We start from the raw sequence: 20096 nt of genomic DNA, 5'->3' as shown, positions 1-20096 counted from the left end.
TTTGTAAACATATTAAACACAGTTTTTTGTTTTATTTTATTTTATTTTTTGTTTTGTTTTGTTTTGTTTTGTTTTTATTTTTTGTTTTTTTTGTTTTTTCATGTTTTTAAACCGTAAATTTAAAAAAATGCACTCACAAATAGCACACTTTTTACGTTTTGGTTTAAAACATACTTTTCTATGCGAGATCACACTTTCAAATGCACTTGATCTTAAAACACTCATAGCAGTCTCACCAAAACCTTTTTTTATTTTTTGGTTATTTTGGTGAAGCAATTTAGTAAAAGTGGTTTAAATCTTCACTTTTCAGACCTACTATTTTAACCAAAATAAAATGATAAATAAAATGATGAGTGAACAGTATTCAAGTACTATTCACTCACCAATTGAATAAAAAATAGTTTCTCTCTTCTCCTTTTCTCTTTTATGCATGTTTCTCTCTCATCCTTTAATAATAAAAAAAGAATAAATAAATCTTTGAAAAAAAATATTTAAATAGAATAGTAAAAGTGGATTGTGAAAAAAGTAAGGCTCTTGGGGGTGCTCCAAAATAGTGAATTGTTAAAATTAAAAAAAAATATATATATATTTTTGGTTATTTTAATAAGTAAAATTTGGTGAGCCAATAAGAATCTTCTTATTCAAGGCAACAAATTGGGCTGCTCTAGGACAAACTGGTCTTTTACCACAGTGAGGGAAGACTACCATTATTGAGGTGTCACTCTGCCCAGTTCTTGGCAAGTTCCTCGCGAGGGATGGAATCATGGAAGTTTCACATTGAATTGTCAAATTAGCACTCTGCATACCTAGTTCTTGGCAATTTCCTCGCGAGGGATGGAATCATGGAAGTTTCACATTGGATTGTCAAATTGGCACTCTGAATGCCAAGTTCTTAGTAATTTTCCCCTTGACCACATGCATTGACAATAGGTCACCGTCTAGCTAGTTAAACACGCTCGCCATTGTTGAACCAAGAGTAAAGAAGCAACACAAGGCAATGGTTTCCTCAACATCACTACTTTTCCTCCTATCTTCCATTTTTATACTCACCGCCCAAGCTGTCGCGCGACCGGACTTCCTTTATTACTTTTGTATACACGACAAGGGTGGAAACAGCGCCGGTAATAGCAGCTACGAGGCAAACTTCAGTGACCCCCTCTTCTCCCTCCCCACCACCACCGAAGTTGACTGTGGGGTCTCCCATTACGATGACGGCCAAAACTCCGACCAAGTATACGCAAATGGGTTTTGTAGAGGAGATGTTAACCCACATGCTTGCCGTGGTTTCCTCAACGACGCTAAGTTGCTTCTCACCGAGCGCTGTCCCCAGCAAAAGGAGGCAATTGGATGGTACGACGAATGTATGCTGCGCTACTCAAATCGCTCCATTCGTGGCGCCGAGAAAACTAGTCAGAAATTCTTTAGGTCGAACCTGTATAACATGTCGGCCTGTAATACCAGGTTTGAGGTCTACCCGTTCTATAACCTTACAACTGCTGCGTCACCAAGAACATCGACCAATGCAAATAACAGAGAAGGTACATGTTCCTTAATAATTATAAGTTATCCATGCTTTTAAGGTTATTTCTTCTAAGACACAACCCTTGGAATGTTCTAATGAGACAGGGTTATGGTTTTTGCAGCGCACGATAGATCTTTAATTTTCGTGATCATCAATAAGTTTGTGGTAGCTGTTGCTTCCGTGGTACTAATCATCTCCACGGGCATCTATGTAAGCGTGAAGGGGCTAAGGAAGAACGATGAAAGTAAGTGAATTTTGGTTTTGTTATTTGTTACTCAAAATGTTAGGCTTTGCGTATATCACAAAAGTAATAACAAATTCAGACAATGCGAACAAATAAAAGTGACTCATATGCTTTCATAGGTAACACTCACAATTTTTGGGATAAGATTACTCACTTACATTATGAGTTAGGCTAACAAGTTTTAACACAATTCATCAATATGACACGAACTAGAGGGTTATGATCGATTTGGGATAATCTGGTAATTGGGGTCAATTTTGGTTGACCCAAACTAAATTGTTTAATAAACGAATCAATCTGTTTGACCCGTATACTTACGTTTATAGGGGGTGTAAGTGAGCGAACTCGAGATCGGCTCGTATAAGTTCGACTCGTGCTCAAATCGAATATTAACGATACAAGCTCGGCTTGACTCGGTTAGGTTTGTGAGCACACTTATATATATATATATATATAGGTGAGTGAATTCAAGTGTTGGGATCGTATGTTTGTAAAAGTAAACTTCAAAAATTTTCTTTTTACGCAGTGTAATAAAAATGATCGCCGAAACATTTTACCATCAAGACAAACATCTTTGGATCTAAAGCAAACATATGAGTTATAATTACTTACATGAAGATTCAGCCTCTCCTACGCATTGGGGCGTAGAAGTATCAATCGATTCTTCGGTTTGTGCTGGACTAAGTAGTTGAAGTTTCAACATGCTTGCAAACTTCAAGTATTGGTCCATACTCATCTCGCCTTCGTATCATGAACTTGAAGAACCTCTTTATATTCTTCATCATATTCACGAAAATTTTTTGAAGACTTGAGAGTTGATCAAGAACTTCAAAATCTTCAAACAATTGGGGAGAAGATCGCCCCATTAGACCTTCTCTTTGATGACCGAATATGACTATGAGTGTGGGCTCACAAAGTTTTCTCAAGAACAAGATAAAACTATAAGCAAAACTTTGGGGGGAGAAAACTCTCTAGTGGCCTTGCATACACTCTTGTGGGAGAGTAAAGTTGTGTTGTGTTGTGTTTTTGTTTTTTGTTTTTTGTTTTTTGTTTTTGTTTTTTTTTGTTTTTTTTCACAAAAATTCACAAGCTTTAGACCAGGGTGTGTGTTTTTGCTTCTCAATTGCTCCTATATTTATAATACTGGGATTTCTAGAGAAGAAGGAATTTTAAACCATGTGGAACTGGGATTAGAGATCCCTGTCCTTATAGAAGTCGGACAAGGGGGTTCAAAAGACCACCATTGCCCCTCCATATACACGGCCATGGGGAGAAAAGATTCTCCTCATGCGCCTAGGCTAGGGCCAGAAGCCCTAGCCCACTCTCACTCCCACTTGGTTTAGCACTTGGGCTTGCGTTTTATTCTCAAGCCCAATTCTCATTTCATTTAACTTTAGCAATTTGGAATTAATTCTAAAAAGCCCAAAGTCATTTTACAAGCTTAAAGAATTAGAATTATAAGCCCAAGTCTTATTTTAATTTCTGAGCCTGCATGAATTAAATTATGAGCCAAATGCTCTATTTAATTCCCAAATCCAATTTCTCTAAATAATCAACAAGATTAAATAAATATTTTAGCCTATATTTAGGGGTGTTAAGTGAGCAAGCCGCTCGCTCAAGATCGGCTCGTGCTCGACTCGATTATTAAATGAAATGCTTCGTGAACACAAATCCTGACTCGAATATTAAACGAAGCAAGTTCGGTTCGACTCGGTTAGGCTCGTGAGTAAGCTCGTATAAGCTCGTGTGTGCGTGTGTCTATATATATATAAACTAAGTAACACATAATTAATTATAATCTTAAAATTGCATTTATATTTAAGCGTTAGAAAATGAAAAATTCTAGACCATTTGTGATCAGAGAGAGAGAGAGAGAGAGCAATCATTAAAAAGACCCTGATTCAATTAGAGCAGACTCAAACAAAAGAAAGAAGAATCGAGCAAAAACTATTGAGGAAGATTGCGAAAGGCAGAAACTATTGAAGAATCAAACAGACCAAAAAACTATCACTACCTATCTGGTGAGCGAGAGTGAGAGAGTAGGAAATGAGAGTTTAGGTGGAAGATGCGCTATAACTGGTGAGGGAGATTAAGAGAGAGACGTTGAAAAAATATTTTTTTTGTAGGGAGCGTTGTCACAATCCAGTCTGAATACAACCTGTTAAGTTGTCCTACATTGCTAAGAAAACACCAATCCCCAAGTTTGCTTATCTATAAAAGGATGCATATCCTCTCTCTTTGAAACTAAGTACCTTATTGTATTGACTCAGGCTCCATACTCGACTAGCCAGGCTAAGCAAATGTTTATACGCAAGTTGGCTTCTTAAGCTGTTTAAGAGTACTTGAAGTTAATTTTTTTTTTTTTTTAAAAAAATTAAATATAAAAGCCAGCTCGCGAGCTAGCTCGGCTTGACTTATTATGGGCTTGAGCTCAATTTTTTTTGGCTTACCCTTGAGCTCGGCTCGAGCTCGAGTAAAATTTAAACGAGCCAAGCCTGAACAAGGGAAACTTGCTCAAGCTTGGCTTGTTTACACCCCTACCTATGTTTTATTAAAATAAAACATCCCAATAAAGTAAATAAATAACTGAGGAACAATATAATTTTCTAGTCAATTTATATCAGCTCAAAGAGAGACCTAAGGAAAAATATTATTAGCTTAATAGGTTTGTGATTATATCACATGACACTATTTAACCACAATTAATTCTACTAAAAAATTGTGACTGCACTCTGATGATTATCTTTGATTTAATCAATTAATTCTTATGACATTCTTATTGCATGTTACCGCTCCATAGAATCATTCTGTAGTTGAACCAAAGTCTTTCTGTTATTTTGTTCACTATCTCTTTTCTATGAGTCACTAATTTAAATTCATGATTATCCTTATGTACATTATGAGAATACATCTCACCTTTTATATGTATAAGTTTTGAGTGTACCTACTGAAAACACTTGGGCTTAAGCTTTTTAGTTAATATTTACCATTAAATCTAAAACAAGAGAAGTATTCCTTATCACTTTGTTCTCTCACAAGGGATTTGGTTTCCTTCTTGAAGTCGATGTTCCTACAATGTTATATGTGGTTATCCAACGTACTGAGTACTATTGACTGGCGATAAGTCCCACTCTTAGATACATCTAAGTAATCAACACCTCACATATGATGATACAAACCTTGGGTAGAACTCGCCCTTGAAAACCGGCTTGCAAGGGAAGGGTGCCCAAGAGCTTATATACACATGGTTAAGATTAGACTTAAGCCATGTGGGACACTAGGATCGTAACATACTACCACGCTTCTGTGGTCAACGTCTACGACGGCCCACTCTATTGACACTGACCCGATGGTAGCCCTTTCTCTTTTGGCGGCTCCACTCACCTATCAGTATTTTATAGCCCATAGGTAGCCCTCTCTGTGACTTGAACCTCTCGACATGGTGGTTAGCTCTGATATCAAATGATAAAAACTTTGGGTATAACTCACCCTTGAAAATTGGCTTGCAAGGGAAGGGTACCCAAAAGCTTATATACACATGATTAAGATTAAACTTAAGCTATGTGGGACACTAAGATCATAATATATGAGTTCACGAACTTCTTAGGATTTAGAGTAAATGTTAAAATGTTGTGCACGTACATCAATTGTTATGATAGTATATATAATTGATGACTCAAGTGGTCCTATTCGGTGTATGACACAACCTTGCAATACCCCAACATATTAACTTGAAGCCTCCCTACTTCTCATGACCAAGATAAGCAACTTGAGGTTTAACATGTTGTAGTTTAGATGGAATTCTCAATTCTACTTATGACTACGAGCAACAAGTTTTATAAGTTGTAAGGATCTTTGAGTATGATTTTCTGTGATACTCACACCATTACTCAAATACAATGTATCTTAGAGATCTCACATGCATATAATTGGGCAATACACAATCACATATATATATTCCATGAGAGAATAATTGGATATGTTTTTTGTTCTAACCAAAACACTATTCATTCAATTGGAGTTTTGGACACAAGTCCAATATCGAGATCGGCTTGTATAAGCTCGACTCAATTATTAAATTAGTCGTTCGTAAACACAAATTTTGGCTCGAATATTAACGATACAAGCTCAACTTGACTCGGTTAGGCTCGTGAACATATATATATATATATATATATATATAGTATAAATTAAGTAACAAATTATTAATTGTAAGGATAAGTTATAGTTAAAATAAATAGAAGGGCTTAAATAACAATTGGAAAGAAAGAAATAAGGTAAATTAGGGTAGTAATGCGATTTTGAAAGTTAGAGGGCTTTTTAAAAAATAAAATCTTATCCACAGTCACGTGGATCACGTTGGGTCATAACCCTAAGAGCATTTCCAACAGATTCCCTATAAGGGAGTCTGTTCCCTAAATTTAGGGAATATGACTAAAAAATCGCAAAAAACGTCCCACAGCAGATTCCCTATATGGTTCATTAAACCATCAGCCGCTACAGTTGAACCCAATGTTTTGGGTTCAACTGTAGCGATCCATTGCCCTATTATAATCATAAAAAAAAAAAAATCTCTCTCCTCTCACATCTTTTCACGCCCATTATTTTTCTCCATTCTTCTCCGCCCTCTTCTTCTTCTGCAAGCTGCCCTCTTCTTCTTCTGCAAGCCATTTTCTCCACCCTCTTCTTCTTCTGCACCTCATCTTCAATACTCCATCTTCACTCTCATGGCCACTCAAAGGATTTACACCCAAAATTAAACAACAAATAAAACCCACAAAATCAATCTTCCCCAAAGAACTTAAATCGTTCCAGAACTCAGCAACTCAACCAAAACTCAAGAAACTCTTGATCCATTCGGCTAAACCATCTCAAAACAGATTCTAAGAACACCTCAATTAGAACCGAAACTCAACACCCAACCAGCCACTCAAGACAATCAAAAATCCTCAACAACACAATTGATTACCCAAATTGAATACCTAGAGAATCAACCCGATCACAATCAAATACCCATAACTAAAAGAAGGAGAATTTTACCCAAGGAATGATTCTGAGACCATAAGCCGCTGTCCAGCCACTCACGGCTTCGCCGTGGCCTTCTGCTGTGCTATCTCTCTCTCACCATCTCTCTCCATCCCTCTCCCAGCTCTCTCTGCATCACTCTCTCTCTCCCCTGTTCTCTCCCTGTCTGTATTCGTGAGCGAGAACCTGCTGGGGGGAAAGTGAGGCAGAGAGTGAGATAGAGAAAGGCAGAGAGGTGTGGCTTGGGGGAAAGAAAAGAAGGAAACAGAGTGAAGAAGACGGAGATGAGAGAGAAATGAAAAGAAAAAGAAAAAAAAATTTAGAATAAAAGAAAATATTATTTTAATGAAAATGAAAATAATATTTTAATGATATAGGGAATGGTAAAGGGAAGCTATTGTGGAGTTTTTTTAGATAAGGAAGTAAAAAGTAGTTTGGATCTTTAAATATAGGGAAAATGGTTGGGTAGCTGCTGGGAATGCTCTAAGAGCTGAGCCCTTTGTTCTCAAATCTCAAATCTCTATTCTCTATTTCTCATCTTTTACACCTCCTCCCTTTAATCTTCAACCCAGAACGGCCAAACTCTCCTCCACTTCATGCTTGTCGACATACAACAGAGAGAGATGACGACGGAGAGAGAGAGAGAGAGAGAGAGAGAGATGTAGAGGAGAGAGAACTACCGAGAGAGAAGTGAACCTAATGAGGGACGCACGACTTGGAGGATGAAGAAGTTCCGGCCATTGGGAGCAAAAGAGCTAACAATCCAAGCTTCTCCTTACAGTTTTGTCTTACCCATTAAGGTTTGATTGTAAACATCATATGAATTTGTAGGATTTTGTTTAAGGTTGAGTTTTGGTTTGGATATCCCTTTGTGGGTGTTCAATAGGTATCAACGGGTTTTGTTATGGAGTGCTTTGATTTAAGCCAAATTACTCGAGCTCGACACAAACTTGAACGAGCCGAGCTCGAACACCAATTTTAGACTCGTGTCAAGCTCGAGCTCGAGCTCAGACAAGGAAAGCTCGTCCAAGCTCAGCTCGTTTACACCCCTATTTGTTTATTTGTTTAGGTCAACCCAACACGACCTGTTTATTAAATAGGTTATGCGGGTTGGGTTGGGTCAACCCAACATGACTTGTTTGTAAAACAGGCCAAATAGGTCGTGTTGTGTTACTCGCTTATTTAAATTGATCGTGTCAAGGTTGACCTTTAATGGGTGGGTGAATCAAAGGGTTTGACCCGAACTCAACAAGCCAGCCTTATTTTATGAATATAATTTTGTCTAATATTTATCAGAATATAACTGCTAGAATATTTTCAATATTAGATTTTTTTTTTAAAAAAAATTTATGTTAAGGTATTTTTCATTTTAAGCTTTGTTTTAATTTTTTTGAATGTCTATCATAAATTTTCTACCTTACCTTATCTACCACACCTTAGCTTCTCTATAAATACAATTTTATAGAATGTCTACCTTACCTTATAGAAGGTATTTTAAATACAATTTTCTACCTGACCTTATTTTTTTTGAATGTCTACCAAACTGTAAAACAATTTTATAAAGGTTTTATTTTTTATTTTTTTATTTTTTAAAATTCAATAATGTGAAAAGATTACATGGGATCAAAAACCCATGAAGGGGTGGATTCCTTAACAACAAAGCCCAATTGGTAAAGGCAATAAAGAAGCAAACAATAGTCAATGGATCCATTAATGATTCCAAAAGAATTATAAACAAGCCGGGACATATGAAAAAATGGCATGATGAGGAGCTTTACGAGGTAATGGCAACAATTACCGTGAAGTGGTAGTTGGAGGGGGAGGTACAGTCGAGAACCGAATGGGATCTGTCAATGAGAAACGAATGTCAGCTACAAAAGTCTCCTTGACTAGATTAAACCACATAAAAACTAGAAGACAATAACCCTAAAAAAACGAAAGCATCAAAACACGAAAGAAACAACATAAATACAATAAAACACCATTAAATAGCTGCAATGATGAAGGAGGTCAGTGGAGAAATGAACGGGAGACGCCGCGAGTAGGTGCGGGGAGTCCATGTGCTGGTGCATGGATAACACTCTATGGCGAGTGAGATCCACGTGCAGGTGTGTAAGGGCCATGCCTTGGCGCATGGTGGCTGAATGGTCACACAGACGAGAGCAGTGAGAAGCGTGGGAGGCACAAAAGCATTGTGATGGGGCGCGCCTGAGGGCAGGGCTGATGGAGGTTTACAAATCCGACCTTGAAAAAGCCAGATTTGTGAACCTCTACAGAACCATGAAACAACCGGTGAGGAGGAGCGGGACTATGATGGAGAGCAACGCGGCGACATGGGGCATTCGGCCATGAGCGCTGCAACGGTGTTATTTGGATAAAATAAAAACATCAACAAATGAGAAAACAATGGAAGGCAATAGAAAAATAACAAGGAAGGAAGAAATGAGGAAAGGGACGTGAGAGGGGAAGAGATCAATCCCTCCTCCCTTAGAAAACCACCGGAGGTGGAGGAAATGCCTCACAAAAAATGGAAAACCCTTACTTTTTTTAGAGAGAATGAGGAGGATCTCTCTCTAAAGATAGAACCGAAACTATAAGTACTAAACAATTTCATATAGTTGAATATAATAAAAATGTACACACTTTTGCTTTCGGCTATTTCATACATTGTAGACCTCTAAGGCTGAACCACCTCAAATTCACTTAATGTGTCAAACAGTTCAATATGAGAGGATATTTAGCTCCCATCAAGTAGGATTGAATCAAAGTTCTGTCAAGAAGTGACTCCCAGTAAAACAAACAAAAATTTGTTGCATTTCTATACATGAGGTGTCATTTGGTATTTAGAAAAAAAGTTTATTTTCAGTCTCTAGTATTATAGAGTCCACTAGTGCTGTTGTTGTATGCACATATTTTAAAATATATAACTCCTCTTATATTCATTTAACTTAGTTGATTGATTAATTAGAGTTGACTTGTTTCTCGTGTGAAGCTATAAATGAAATTACAAGCACGGAATTAGAAGCAAAAAAGAATGGGCGTGGACATGGTGTTGTTTACGAGGTAAGTGAATATAATTTTGAATCGGACTTACATATGCTTATATGCTGTAGCTTTAATTACAACACATCTTCTGTAAAAAAATTTAAGGGTCCAGATTTAATCAAACTAAACGTTATTGTTTTTTATTACCAAATGTTGTTGAAGCATACGTTTCTTTAGTTCTCTTTTTGACGTCGTTTAAGGAGGAATGGCCCTATGGGCCCTGTTTGTCAAGGGCCCTGGAACGGTACTGTTCCAGGGCCGGTACTGTAGACTTTTTTTTGGGAAGAAGTGTTTGAATGGTTTTAGTGAAAATGTTTTGTGGAGAAAAGTGAAAAAATATATTTTATATGGAAAAATGTAAAAAATTTATTTTGTAGTGATTTTTTTATTTAAATAATAATAATAAAAATGATTGATGTGATATAAAAAGTAGAGATGTTGGGATTAATTTTGAGGTGAATTTTTTTTTTTTTTTTGGGATTGAGGGAGGCCCTGGAACAGTACCGTTCCAGGGCCATTGGCAAACACACCCATGAAGTACAAATATTACAAGAAATTGTGTCATAAGCGATGACATTATTAGCGGTGACCTAAAAGTCGTCGCTAATAAGTGACTCGTAGTCATTGTTAATATTAAAAAATAAAAATAGTATCTGCGCCGACAAAAAAATCAACTTGGATATGTTGTTGCTAAAACCTGATAGAAAATTTTTCCCGCACACGAATAGCTATTTGTGAAAACATGTTCCCATTTACAATGACAAATGAAAAAGCTAATAATAACACTTGAACGTCGACCTTTTTCTGAAAAAAAAAAAGAACATATATAACAGATTAGAGTCAACTCTGATGCATTATTATCTGCGTCAACTTTTAATAGTGAAATTGAGCTTTATGATTGATTTTAGGAAAACTTTCAAATTGATTAGTCATTTTTAGATGATAAAGTAGATGTGATTAGTGCTTTCTTTGGGTCGTTACACCTCGCCCCTTTGCTACGGGGTGATTTTTGTGAGTGTACTTATAAGTGTGGAATCCCACATTGAGAAAGTATAATGAAAGAGAGTGGTTAATATACCTAAGTTGATCAAAACTCATTAGCTTCGGCTTTTTGGGTTAGAGTGATATTCAAATATGTATATTAATGTACTATTGGTAAAAACTTTTAAACTGTTTATCTCCCTACCAAGTGGTATCAAAGTCATAATTAGCTTCTTGGAACGAGTGTCTGGACATGTATGGTTTGGGAGTTGCACTCTATGGGCCTCGGGTCAACTCTTGACACGGAACACTCTTAAAAATGTAAAAAGATTGACGAATGGGGAGAGTTGGGTCAATGTGGAAGAAACTCATAAGTGAGAGGGAGATTGTTGTGTGTGCACTTGTGAGTGTTGAGTCTCACAGTGAGAAAATGTAAAGAAAAATAGTACTTAATATACTTAAGTGAACCTAAACCCATTAGCTTAGGCTTTTGGGCTAGAGTTGTGTTCAAATGTACATATTAATGTATTTTAAGTAAAAACTCCCAAACCATTTATCTCCCCAACAATGATAGCAATATATGAATTCTCTAACGGACATGTGCTTAGGTTTCCCTTTAGAGACGTGAGATTGAGTGTTAAAGTGTTGACTAAATGATTAAATTTATCTTTTTCTATCAGTTTAAGCTTTTGAAACAAGTGGTGATTTAACATAGTATCAAAGATAAGAGTTCTGAGTTCGAACCTTGACTTCATCATTTACTACCCATTTAATTAAAATATTCCACATATCAATTTTCATCCGGAACAAGATTTGAAGAGGAATACAGAGTCTAGGGCGAGGCATTAGATTCATGCTGAAATGCATGGTTAAAATGATTGTAGCAATTTATTGCCATAAGGTTGTGCTTGTTGCACACTTGGCAAGTGAGACGAGAACCCTCGGATGTGACAGAAAAATAATTACCACGACCTTTGCCTCGAGAGGAGTAGCCATGGCCTCTTCCATGAGAGGAGTATCCACTGCCACCAAACTGACCTCCACAACCAGATGAAGAAAAACGACCTCTTCTGCCACGACCAGGAGTATATGCAGTCAAGTTGGCTAAAGACACAGAAGTCTGAGGTGGTTGATGCTGAGCCAAACACATCTCATAGGCATGTTTTGGACTTATCTAAATTGCAAGCAGCCTGTCATCATTAGAGTAGTCACGAGTCGTTCGAATGGTACAGCTTTGTAATCTATCCTACTTAATTAGGTTCCCGCACATATTGTTTGAACGATTACTTTATATTGTTCGAATGGTAGCGTTTCCATTCCATCCTACATCGCTTATTGCCACACCGTTCCAATGGTAGGGTTTCTCTTTATCCTATGTGGCTTCCTGCGCATGTCGTTCAAATGGTTTCTTTCCACCATTAGTATGGTCTTGGACAAGTTTCTCTAAGTGTCTTTTCAAGTCTAATTTTTCCTAATTTCTATCTTAACTATTGTTTAATTATTATTTATCTCTCATGCTTTCGTTAAGGGGTTCTTAATTCTAGTTTAGAACGGGATATTACCATAACAATCTAATATTTATTAGTAGGATAAGCGTAACCAAAATGCCAAAATAAGGACAAGTTAAAGGTAAATCAATTAATTAGTGGGTTTAAAATCATTAACGTTTAGAATGAAATAGTAGGGAAACTACATTTACCAACTCTAACTACCAACAAATTTGCAATGTCTACCTTAATGTTTCAATTTTTGAAATGTCTTCCCTAATCTACCATTGAGGTTGCAATGTTTCCCTTCCATGAGCTAATGTGACAAAAATAGCATTGATTAAAAAAATAAAGAAGAGAATATATATATATATATATATATATAAGCTAAAAATTCATAAAAATATAAAAGGAAAATATCATATTTTTTTTTCTAGATTTTTTATCAAAATTATTTTTGTCATTTTTGGCATGGAAGTGGGACATTGTAACCCCAATGATAGATTGGGGAGCGGGAAGACATTGCAAAAATTGAAAGATTTGGATGAAATAGCAAATTTGTTGATAATTATAGGGGATAAATGTACTTTCCCTGACATAGTATGTATTGGTATATAAGTTCATATTTTCTCAACTATTTGTTTACATACAGTATGTCATATTTTTTAATTGTGTTCAAAATGATATAGAGGTACAGTCAGATTAGGAAGAAGCTCAGTACCATGATATTCTATAGCTCAAGCAAGAAGAAAGATGGATCTTTCGTCCCTCCCCTTAATCAAGAAAATGAGGTAAGCAATTTCTACAAAATAATAATTATATGTTAAATCTTTATTTACCTTTTTAATTTAACTATACAAATTATGCAATAAATTGTTATTTTGTTGGTCCAATTGAAGATCCAAGAGGCTATATCTCAACCTATCCTTGATGGATCCTCATCCACTAGCGAGTTGGATGAGTATAAGCTGAGGTATGAGGAGGCAGAGAGAGAGGCCAACAGACAGCGAGAGAAAATAAGCTCCATTGAAGAGGAAGTGAGCTCCTTGAAGAGACAGCAAACACAGCTGCAGCAAGAAATGGAAGCCAAGCAGAGACAGTTGGAGCAGCAAATTGAGTTTCTCCTCTCACAACTCCAAGTCCGTAGAGACCCTCCTACATAGGTTTTTTTTTTTTTTTTTTAAGTGAAAAACATATTAGGTTAACATATAAGTTCAGTATTTCATGTCAAGTTTATCAACTTATTTTAAAAATACACAAATTTGTTTTTCCCTCATTAACTAGTACTGTAACACCCGGGTTCCATATTGGGAAGATAAGAAGAAGCCCACATAGAATAGATGGTTTATAAAGATAGTCATGAGTGTTAAGTCCCACATTGCTTAGTTACTAGGTGAAACTGGGCTCTATAATGAATTCTAGGGAAACTCCAAATTGACTAGTCTTTTTGGGGTAATAGCGCATATGTGGCTAGCGCTTTTTCCTAAGTCGTTACAAATAGTATCAGAGCCATAGCCCAGCTTGAGATGGGGGGAGCGTGCACAAGCCCATGAGGGTCGCTAGTGAGGACGCTGGGTCCTAAGAGGGGGTGATTGTGACGTCTCACATTGCCTTGGCATGAAAAAGATGATGTGTTTATATGGAATATACTCTCTCTAAATGGTATGAGGCCTTTTGGGGGTAAACCCAATAATAAAACCATGCGGGCCTGACCCAAAGCGGAAAGTATCATACCACTTAGAGCAGGAGTGTTATATAGCGCTAGTTACATCTGCGCTATTACTCTAAAATGATTAATCAATTTAAAGTAATAGCGCAGATGTGGCAAACGCTTTTCCCTAGGTCGTTATAAATGGTATTAGAGCTATTGCCTAGTCTGAGATAGGGGGAGCGTGCACAAACTCATGAAGGTCGCTAGTAGGCACTCGCTGGGACGCCAAGAATGGGCTAATCCCATGAGGGTCGCCAGGGAGGATGCTGGGTCCTAAGAGAAGGTGATTGTGGCGTCCCACATTGCTTGAGTATGGAGATGAGGATGTACTTAAATATATACTTACACCTTTAATGACAACAACGCGTTTTACAGCTGTGATAGTCATGATCTCATCAGAACTCTGCAGTTAAGCGTGTTTTTGCGATAGTAGTACTAGGATTGGTAATCTCCTAAGAAATCTGGTCTGAGAGAGTCAAAGCGGACAATATTGTGTGTTAATGGGGTGGGGAGTTACAACTACTCTCCATCAATATAGCCCCATGAACCGACCACTTTTCCATCCCCCCGTTACAAAATTTGAAATGAAGAAAATACGCAAAGTTTAAAAACAAAATTTACATAAAATACCCTTAAAATTAAACAAATTATGAAGAAAAAAAAAAGTATCAATGTAGCATTTTTTCTTTCTTTCTTTTTTTTTTTAAAAAAAAAATTACAGTTCCAACATAAAAAAGAAATCAACAACCAAAATTAAAAAAATAAAAAATAAAAAACAAAAAACAAAAACCAAAACTTAAACTTTAATTTTAATTTTAATTTTTTTTTTTGTTTTAAAAAAAACTAATTCCAAGTTAAAAATTAAAAATTAAGAATTAAATATAAACTTTAACTTTTATTTTTTATTTTTTATTTTTTAATATTTCTATTTTTTATTTGAGTGTATTTTTGTCATTTCAATCTAATTTAATGAGACTCCCGAATGGCGGGGGGTTTTGGTAAGCAAATGGTAGTTCAGAGAGTGTTAAAGTATTGATTAAGTGATTAAATTTACATATTCCTATTAGCTTAAGCTTTTAGGATAAATGGTAATTTAACAATCGGGTAGTGAGAGTGTCAGTTCATGGGGTCATATTGACGAATTGTGGTAGTTCATGGGAAAAAAATGTAATTACTCCTTATTATTTTGTTCGGTATATACCCTACATGTATTCTTGTGCTAGAGCTTATTAGTAAATATATTCGCATAAGCATAGGAAACTGAATTAATTTAGCATTTATATGCAATTATAAAATAGAGATTAGCTCACAAAGGATGTGCAGAGAACGGATTGTATATTCAATCACACATAATATTATAGAGGAGGGGCCTATATATAGAGACCAATAATAGAAATACATGTACGATGCCAATAACTAATGTGGGACAATTTACAATTTATTACCTAAAAGCCCCCCTTCAAACTCAAGATGGAGTGTGAGATGCCAACTTGAGTTTAGAGATAAGACTGCAAAAATGCCATGGAGGATGTGACTTTATGAAGAGGTCCACGAGCTAATTATGGGACACAATTGAACGATCAAAGTGCAGTCAGCCGTGAAGAAGATGCTAATAGACAAAATGACAATCAATCTCAATGTGTTTGATCCATTCATTTTTTCAATGGGTTGAAAGTTAAATGGAAAATGAAGAATTGAGCTTAGAATTATATCAAATTCTCCAATTAAATGTTTAAATTCTAGCAACCAATATTCTCAACATTTAATAACCAAAATATCATTCAAATTACAAGACCAGTTAGATTAGGAATTGAGCTTAGAGTAGGAGAAAAGAAAAAGATTTATTATTATTATTATTATTATTGAGGGTGCCGTGTGGAATTTTGGGTAGGAAAAAAAAGAATTTTTTTTTTTAAAAAAAAATTAATCAAAGCTTAACATGGCTCTACCACTGGACTTAATTGAGCTTAGGGTATAGGAATATGTAGACTACGGGTTGCATTTAGCCATATATTGTTCAAATCTGGGGGGACGCTTTCATTGATGGTTTCAAATAACTTATATCTATTTCAAGGATCCTATTGATAGGATGTCAACGAGTCTGTTCGTCTGGAGTTGCCCAAGATCATCTTTATACTTTATTTAGTTAAACGTAGGCCTTAGTTTATTCGGATCAAGTATTCATGTATGTATTGTATTTGGTGACCGGTCTTTGACCGATACATTTGGAAACATATCTATGTTATGATGCTTTTAGTTTCGCTTTAGTTATTATAATTGTGGTTTTTAAATTATTGCTATCTCTGTCGCTTAATTAAAGTCTTCTACTGCAGTCTCTCTTCGAAGAGGATGAGATCCGTGAGTCTTGTTCCGAAAGGGATAAGGCTAAGAGGCATACCATGGAGTCAGTTACCAGTTAATGATTTTCCTAGGGCATTACACTGTGAGTGTAGACCCACCAAACTATTCTCAATTCTAGAGAATAGCAAGAAGCATAAACTTGAGAAAAATAGATTTTTCTTTATTGAATATTTCTCACAATTCTTATGCACTCACAAGTATGTACCAGTGTGCAATATGCTTCTATAAAGTCGTCTATTTATAGATTTGGGTTTATTTGAACAGGTGAAAAAAGAGTTTATAGGATTAGAAGCCTAGTAGAACTATGATTACCAATCCTAGTAAACTAGGAATCATGGTCAAAAGGGGATTACTCGCCTTATGGCCGCCAGCCATGGGGAGAGATTCTCTCCCTATGTGTTACGTAAGGCTAGGTTTAACCCAAGCCCCTTTCCATGAAGTTCAAGGCTTGGGCTTATTTTTATTTCCTTGGCCCAATGCTCTTTTAACTTTGCTTAAACCTGTAGGATTAAATTCTCTGAGCCCAAAGCTCTTTCAATTGCCTAAGCCTTTAGGAATTAAATTCCTAAGCCCAATCAACTCTGAAAAACAAGCTATACAAGAATTAAATTCGTTGGCCCAAGTTTTATAAAATAAAACAACCCAAATAAATAAATACGTAACCGAGGTCTAAAACAAATAGTTAACTTACATTAGCTCAAAGAGGGACCTAAAGGAAAAAATACAATTAGCTCCAATAGGCGTGTGACACTTGTCACCCATGACATGTCACACGACACTATTAATCATAATTGATTTCACTAAACAAATGTGATTGCACTCTAATATGTATTTTTGAATTAATCAATTAATCCATGTGATATACTTATTTATTACATATTACCCCTCCATTGAGTTATTTTGTAGTCGAATCAAAGCTCATACACTATTACTTTATTCATTGCCTCTTTTCCTTGAGTACCCGATTTAATTACATGATTATCCTTTGTACCCTGTGAAACTCCATCTCACCTTGTATATATAAGTTTCAGTAAATCCCACTGAAACTCAGGCTCTAGCTTTGGAATAATCATTACCATTAAAATCTAAAGCAAGATGAATATTCCTCATCACTTTGTTCCTGACAAACGATTTGGCTTCCTTCTTGAAGAGGGTGCTCCCACAATGTTACATGCGATCGCCCAATGTATGGAGATGTTTACCATAGAAAGATCTCACTCATAAATCGGATACTCAAGGAAATTGTGAGGAGCAGCAAATCTAGCCAATAAATCTAAAATCCCCAAATATAAAACAAGATCAACAAATCCCATGTAAAATTCAACTACCAAATTCCTTAGTTTTGGGTCCAAAATGGTCTAATTTTTTAAATAAAAAACATGACTCTATCAAATCAAGTAGTATAGCATCCATGTTTAGTAGTATTCCACAACTCAAAACAAATATTATTTAAAACGAGAGATAATTGAGAACTGGCATCTAACAAGTCTTGCTTTCACACATTCTCCGAGAAGCCTTCATTTGAATCTGTAATTAGAATATGCTTTATATGTGAAATGCAATTTAATAAAGTAAGTAGTGAAGAACATGAAGAAATATGCATCATGTTAAGTAGAAGGCCAACTAGATAAAAATTATGCTTAATGCACAAAATACCCAAAAGACATCAAGTAATCATCATCTCACTCATCCACTTCAATTGTTAGATCTATAATTTCTTAATTTTTTTTCATTATATATTCTAATGTTTGTTTATTTAGTAGCATTTCTTTAAGAAAAAGATTCTTTACTAAGGCCAAAATTGCTTTAGTGTGTTTGATGTAGGACGATATTTACCTATATTTTTGGTGCAAAAAGAAAAATATTAAAAATATCAAAAATAATATTGGAGCAGTACCGTTTGATCAGAATTTTAACCGTTCTCAAACAATGAAAGTACAAAAGGAAAGACTTGTCTCAATTCAAGCTGATTGTCAATTATATTTAATTTTCTACTTAGATTAGGATTTTATTTTATTTTATTAGGATTTTATTTCTAGAATATTTTATTTGATTAGGACTTTATTTCTTTCCTTACTAGGATTAGATTTACTTTAGTTATTCAATTTCCTTATTAGAATTATGTTTACTATTGCTATTGAAATTATGTTTACTTTCTCTACAAGTATTTCTCTTCTATAAATAGGCTAACTTGCAGTGTAAAAGAGACTCATTCGAATTATTTTAAATTAGAGAAGTTTCTTTTAAATACTCTGTGGAGTTTTAGCCTACTGGCTTGTTTATCTTTTGCTTAGAAGACGCAAACGCTTCTAATTGTTATTACTTAGTCTTCCACTACATTAGTTGGTATCAGAAAAGGCTTTATCTTAATCATGGCTAATCAGTGCAATGGTGACGAACTTCTCTAACAACGCTACTTGTAGGAGAGGGGCTCTTTTGAGGGCTGAATTCATGGGGTATTTGAGTTGGCATTATACAGATTTGATGGCCAACTTCTGCTACAACAACAACTTCTATAACGACGTTGTTCGTGAGATGTTGTTTTGAGAGGTAAATTTTGGGATTTCCAACAAAAGACCCAAGAGTTCCAGCAAACAACACAACAAGTGATATGCTAGTTGCAAGAGATGATGGAGCGCATGCAGAGGAGTCTTATTCGTAATCACAGGGAGAATGATGCCTAGGATGATCGATAAGATCCGAGTGAAACCCGTTCAATTTTCTTATGTTGACAGATTCCTTGACGATGGCGTAAGTTGCATTTGACCTGTCCGTAGCCATATTCATAAATCTCCAAGTAGGCACTCTGCCATGAAGAGAATATTAATTAGGGATAAATGCAAAATTGGTCCTTGTGGTTGGCCTAATTTACAAATTACTCCTTGTGGTATAAAAAACAATTTATAGGTCCCTATGGTAGGCCAAAATAACATTTTACTTCCTAAATTCATTTTCTGTTAAATGACTTAACAGAAACCGTTTCCTTGCCACCTCACACCCAATAAAAGTAAGACACGTATTCTTTTTTATTTCTACTATTAAAAAATGACAAGTAAGCTTTTAAGATTATGGGCATCTTCGATCTGTGAGTTATTCTGAGATTTTTGGGCATCTGCGTTTTTGGAATAGTGCGTTTTTGGGCAATCTTTCTTTGGAAATTCGGATTTTTTTTGGGGCATTGAAGCATCTTCAAAAATTGTTTCTGGGCATCGGAAACAATCTATCCCTCTCTCTCTCTCTCTGTGTGTTGTTTTTTGTTTTTGTTTTTGTTTTATGGCAAGCATAATTGTGCTGTTTACTTGTAGGCACAATGATGAACATCAAATATCATTTTGGAGTAATATCTTTATTTGAAACTTCAATTGTTTGAACCCAATTTGTGGTGAAAAGGTTACATTTTGCAAGCTGTAGAACTTACTAGCACCTCCTTTCTCTGTTTATGATTCTCTGCTTACCATTGTGACGTTTTTGGCTGTTCTCTGGTGGTGATTTCAGTTATGCTACGAAACCCAACAACTCGCTTGAAGATGGATAGTGAATCGGTGAGGAAGATGAAGACGCACGGTGGGGATATAGGGCTTAGGGTTATTTACCATAGAATTGACATGGAGAGTGTGTTCTGGCGCCTCAAGATGACATGGAAAAGGTTACCTATCATTTTTTAAAATCCGAAATTAAAAAAACACATGTTGCATTTTTATTGGGTGTGACGTGGCAATA

The 20096-nt window shown here is 35.8% G+C and overlaps 1 protein-coding gene across 1 annotated transcript; it reads left to right on the top strand.

Moving 5' to 3' along the window:
- The first annotated feature begins 997 nt into the window (after window positions 1-997).
- Window positions 998-13467, top strand: LOC132169713 (putative cysteine-rich receptor-like protein kinase 9). The gene is made up of 5 exons (XM_059580700.1): window positions 998-1538; window positions 1644-1766; window positions 9784-9854; window positions 12994-13095; window positions 13204-13467. Exons 1-5 carry the CDS (start codon window positions 998-1000, stop codon window positions 13465-13467), a joined length of 1101 nt encoding a protein of 366 aa, XP_059436683.1.
- Window positions 13468-20096: the final 6629 nt, after the last annotated feature.

This window comes from Corylus avellana, chromosome ca2 (assembly GCF_901000735.1).
Source record: "Corylus avellana chromosome ca2, CavTom2PMs-1.0".
NCBI lineage: Eukaryota > Viridiplantae > Streptophyta > Magnoliopsida > Fagales > Betulaceae > Corylus > Corylus avellana.
Note: the sequence above shows the minus strand (reverse complement) of the source record. Positions and strands in the feature narration are given on the sequence as shown.

What these genes read in the sequence shown, in the direction of transcription:
- LOC132169713 (XM_059580700.1), top strand. Translation starts at nt 998, where the DNA reads ATGGTTTCCTCAACATCACTACTTTTCCTCCTATCTTCCATTTTTATA. An exon ending in CAATGCAAATAACAGAGAAG is followed by an intron (nt 1,539 to 1,643) that starts GTACATGTTCCT and finishes TGGTTTTTGCAG; the next exon opens with CGCACGATAGATCTTTAATT. An exon ending in GACATGGTGTTGTTTACGAG is followed by an intron (nt 9,855 to 12,993) that starts GTAAGTGAATAT and finishes AAAATGATATAG; the next exon opens with AGGTACAGTCAGATTAGGAA.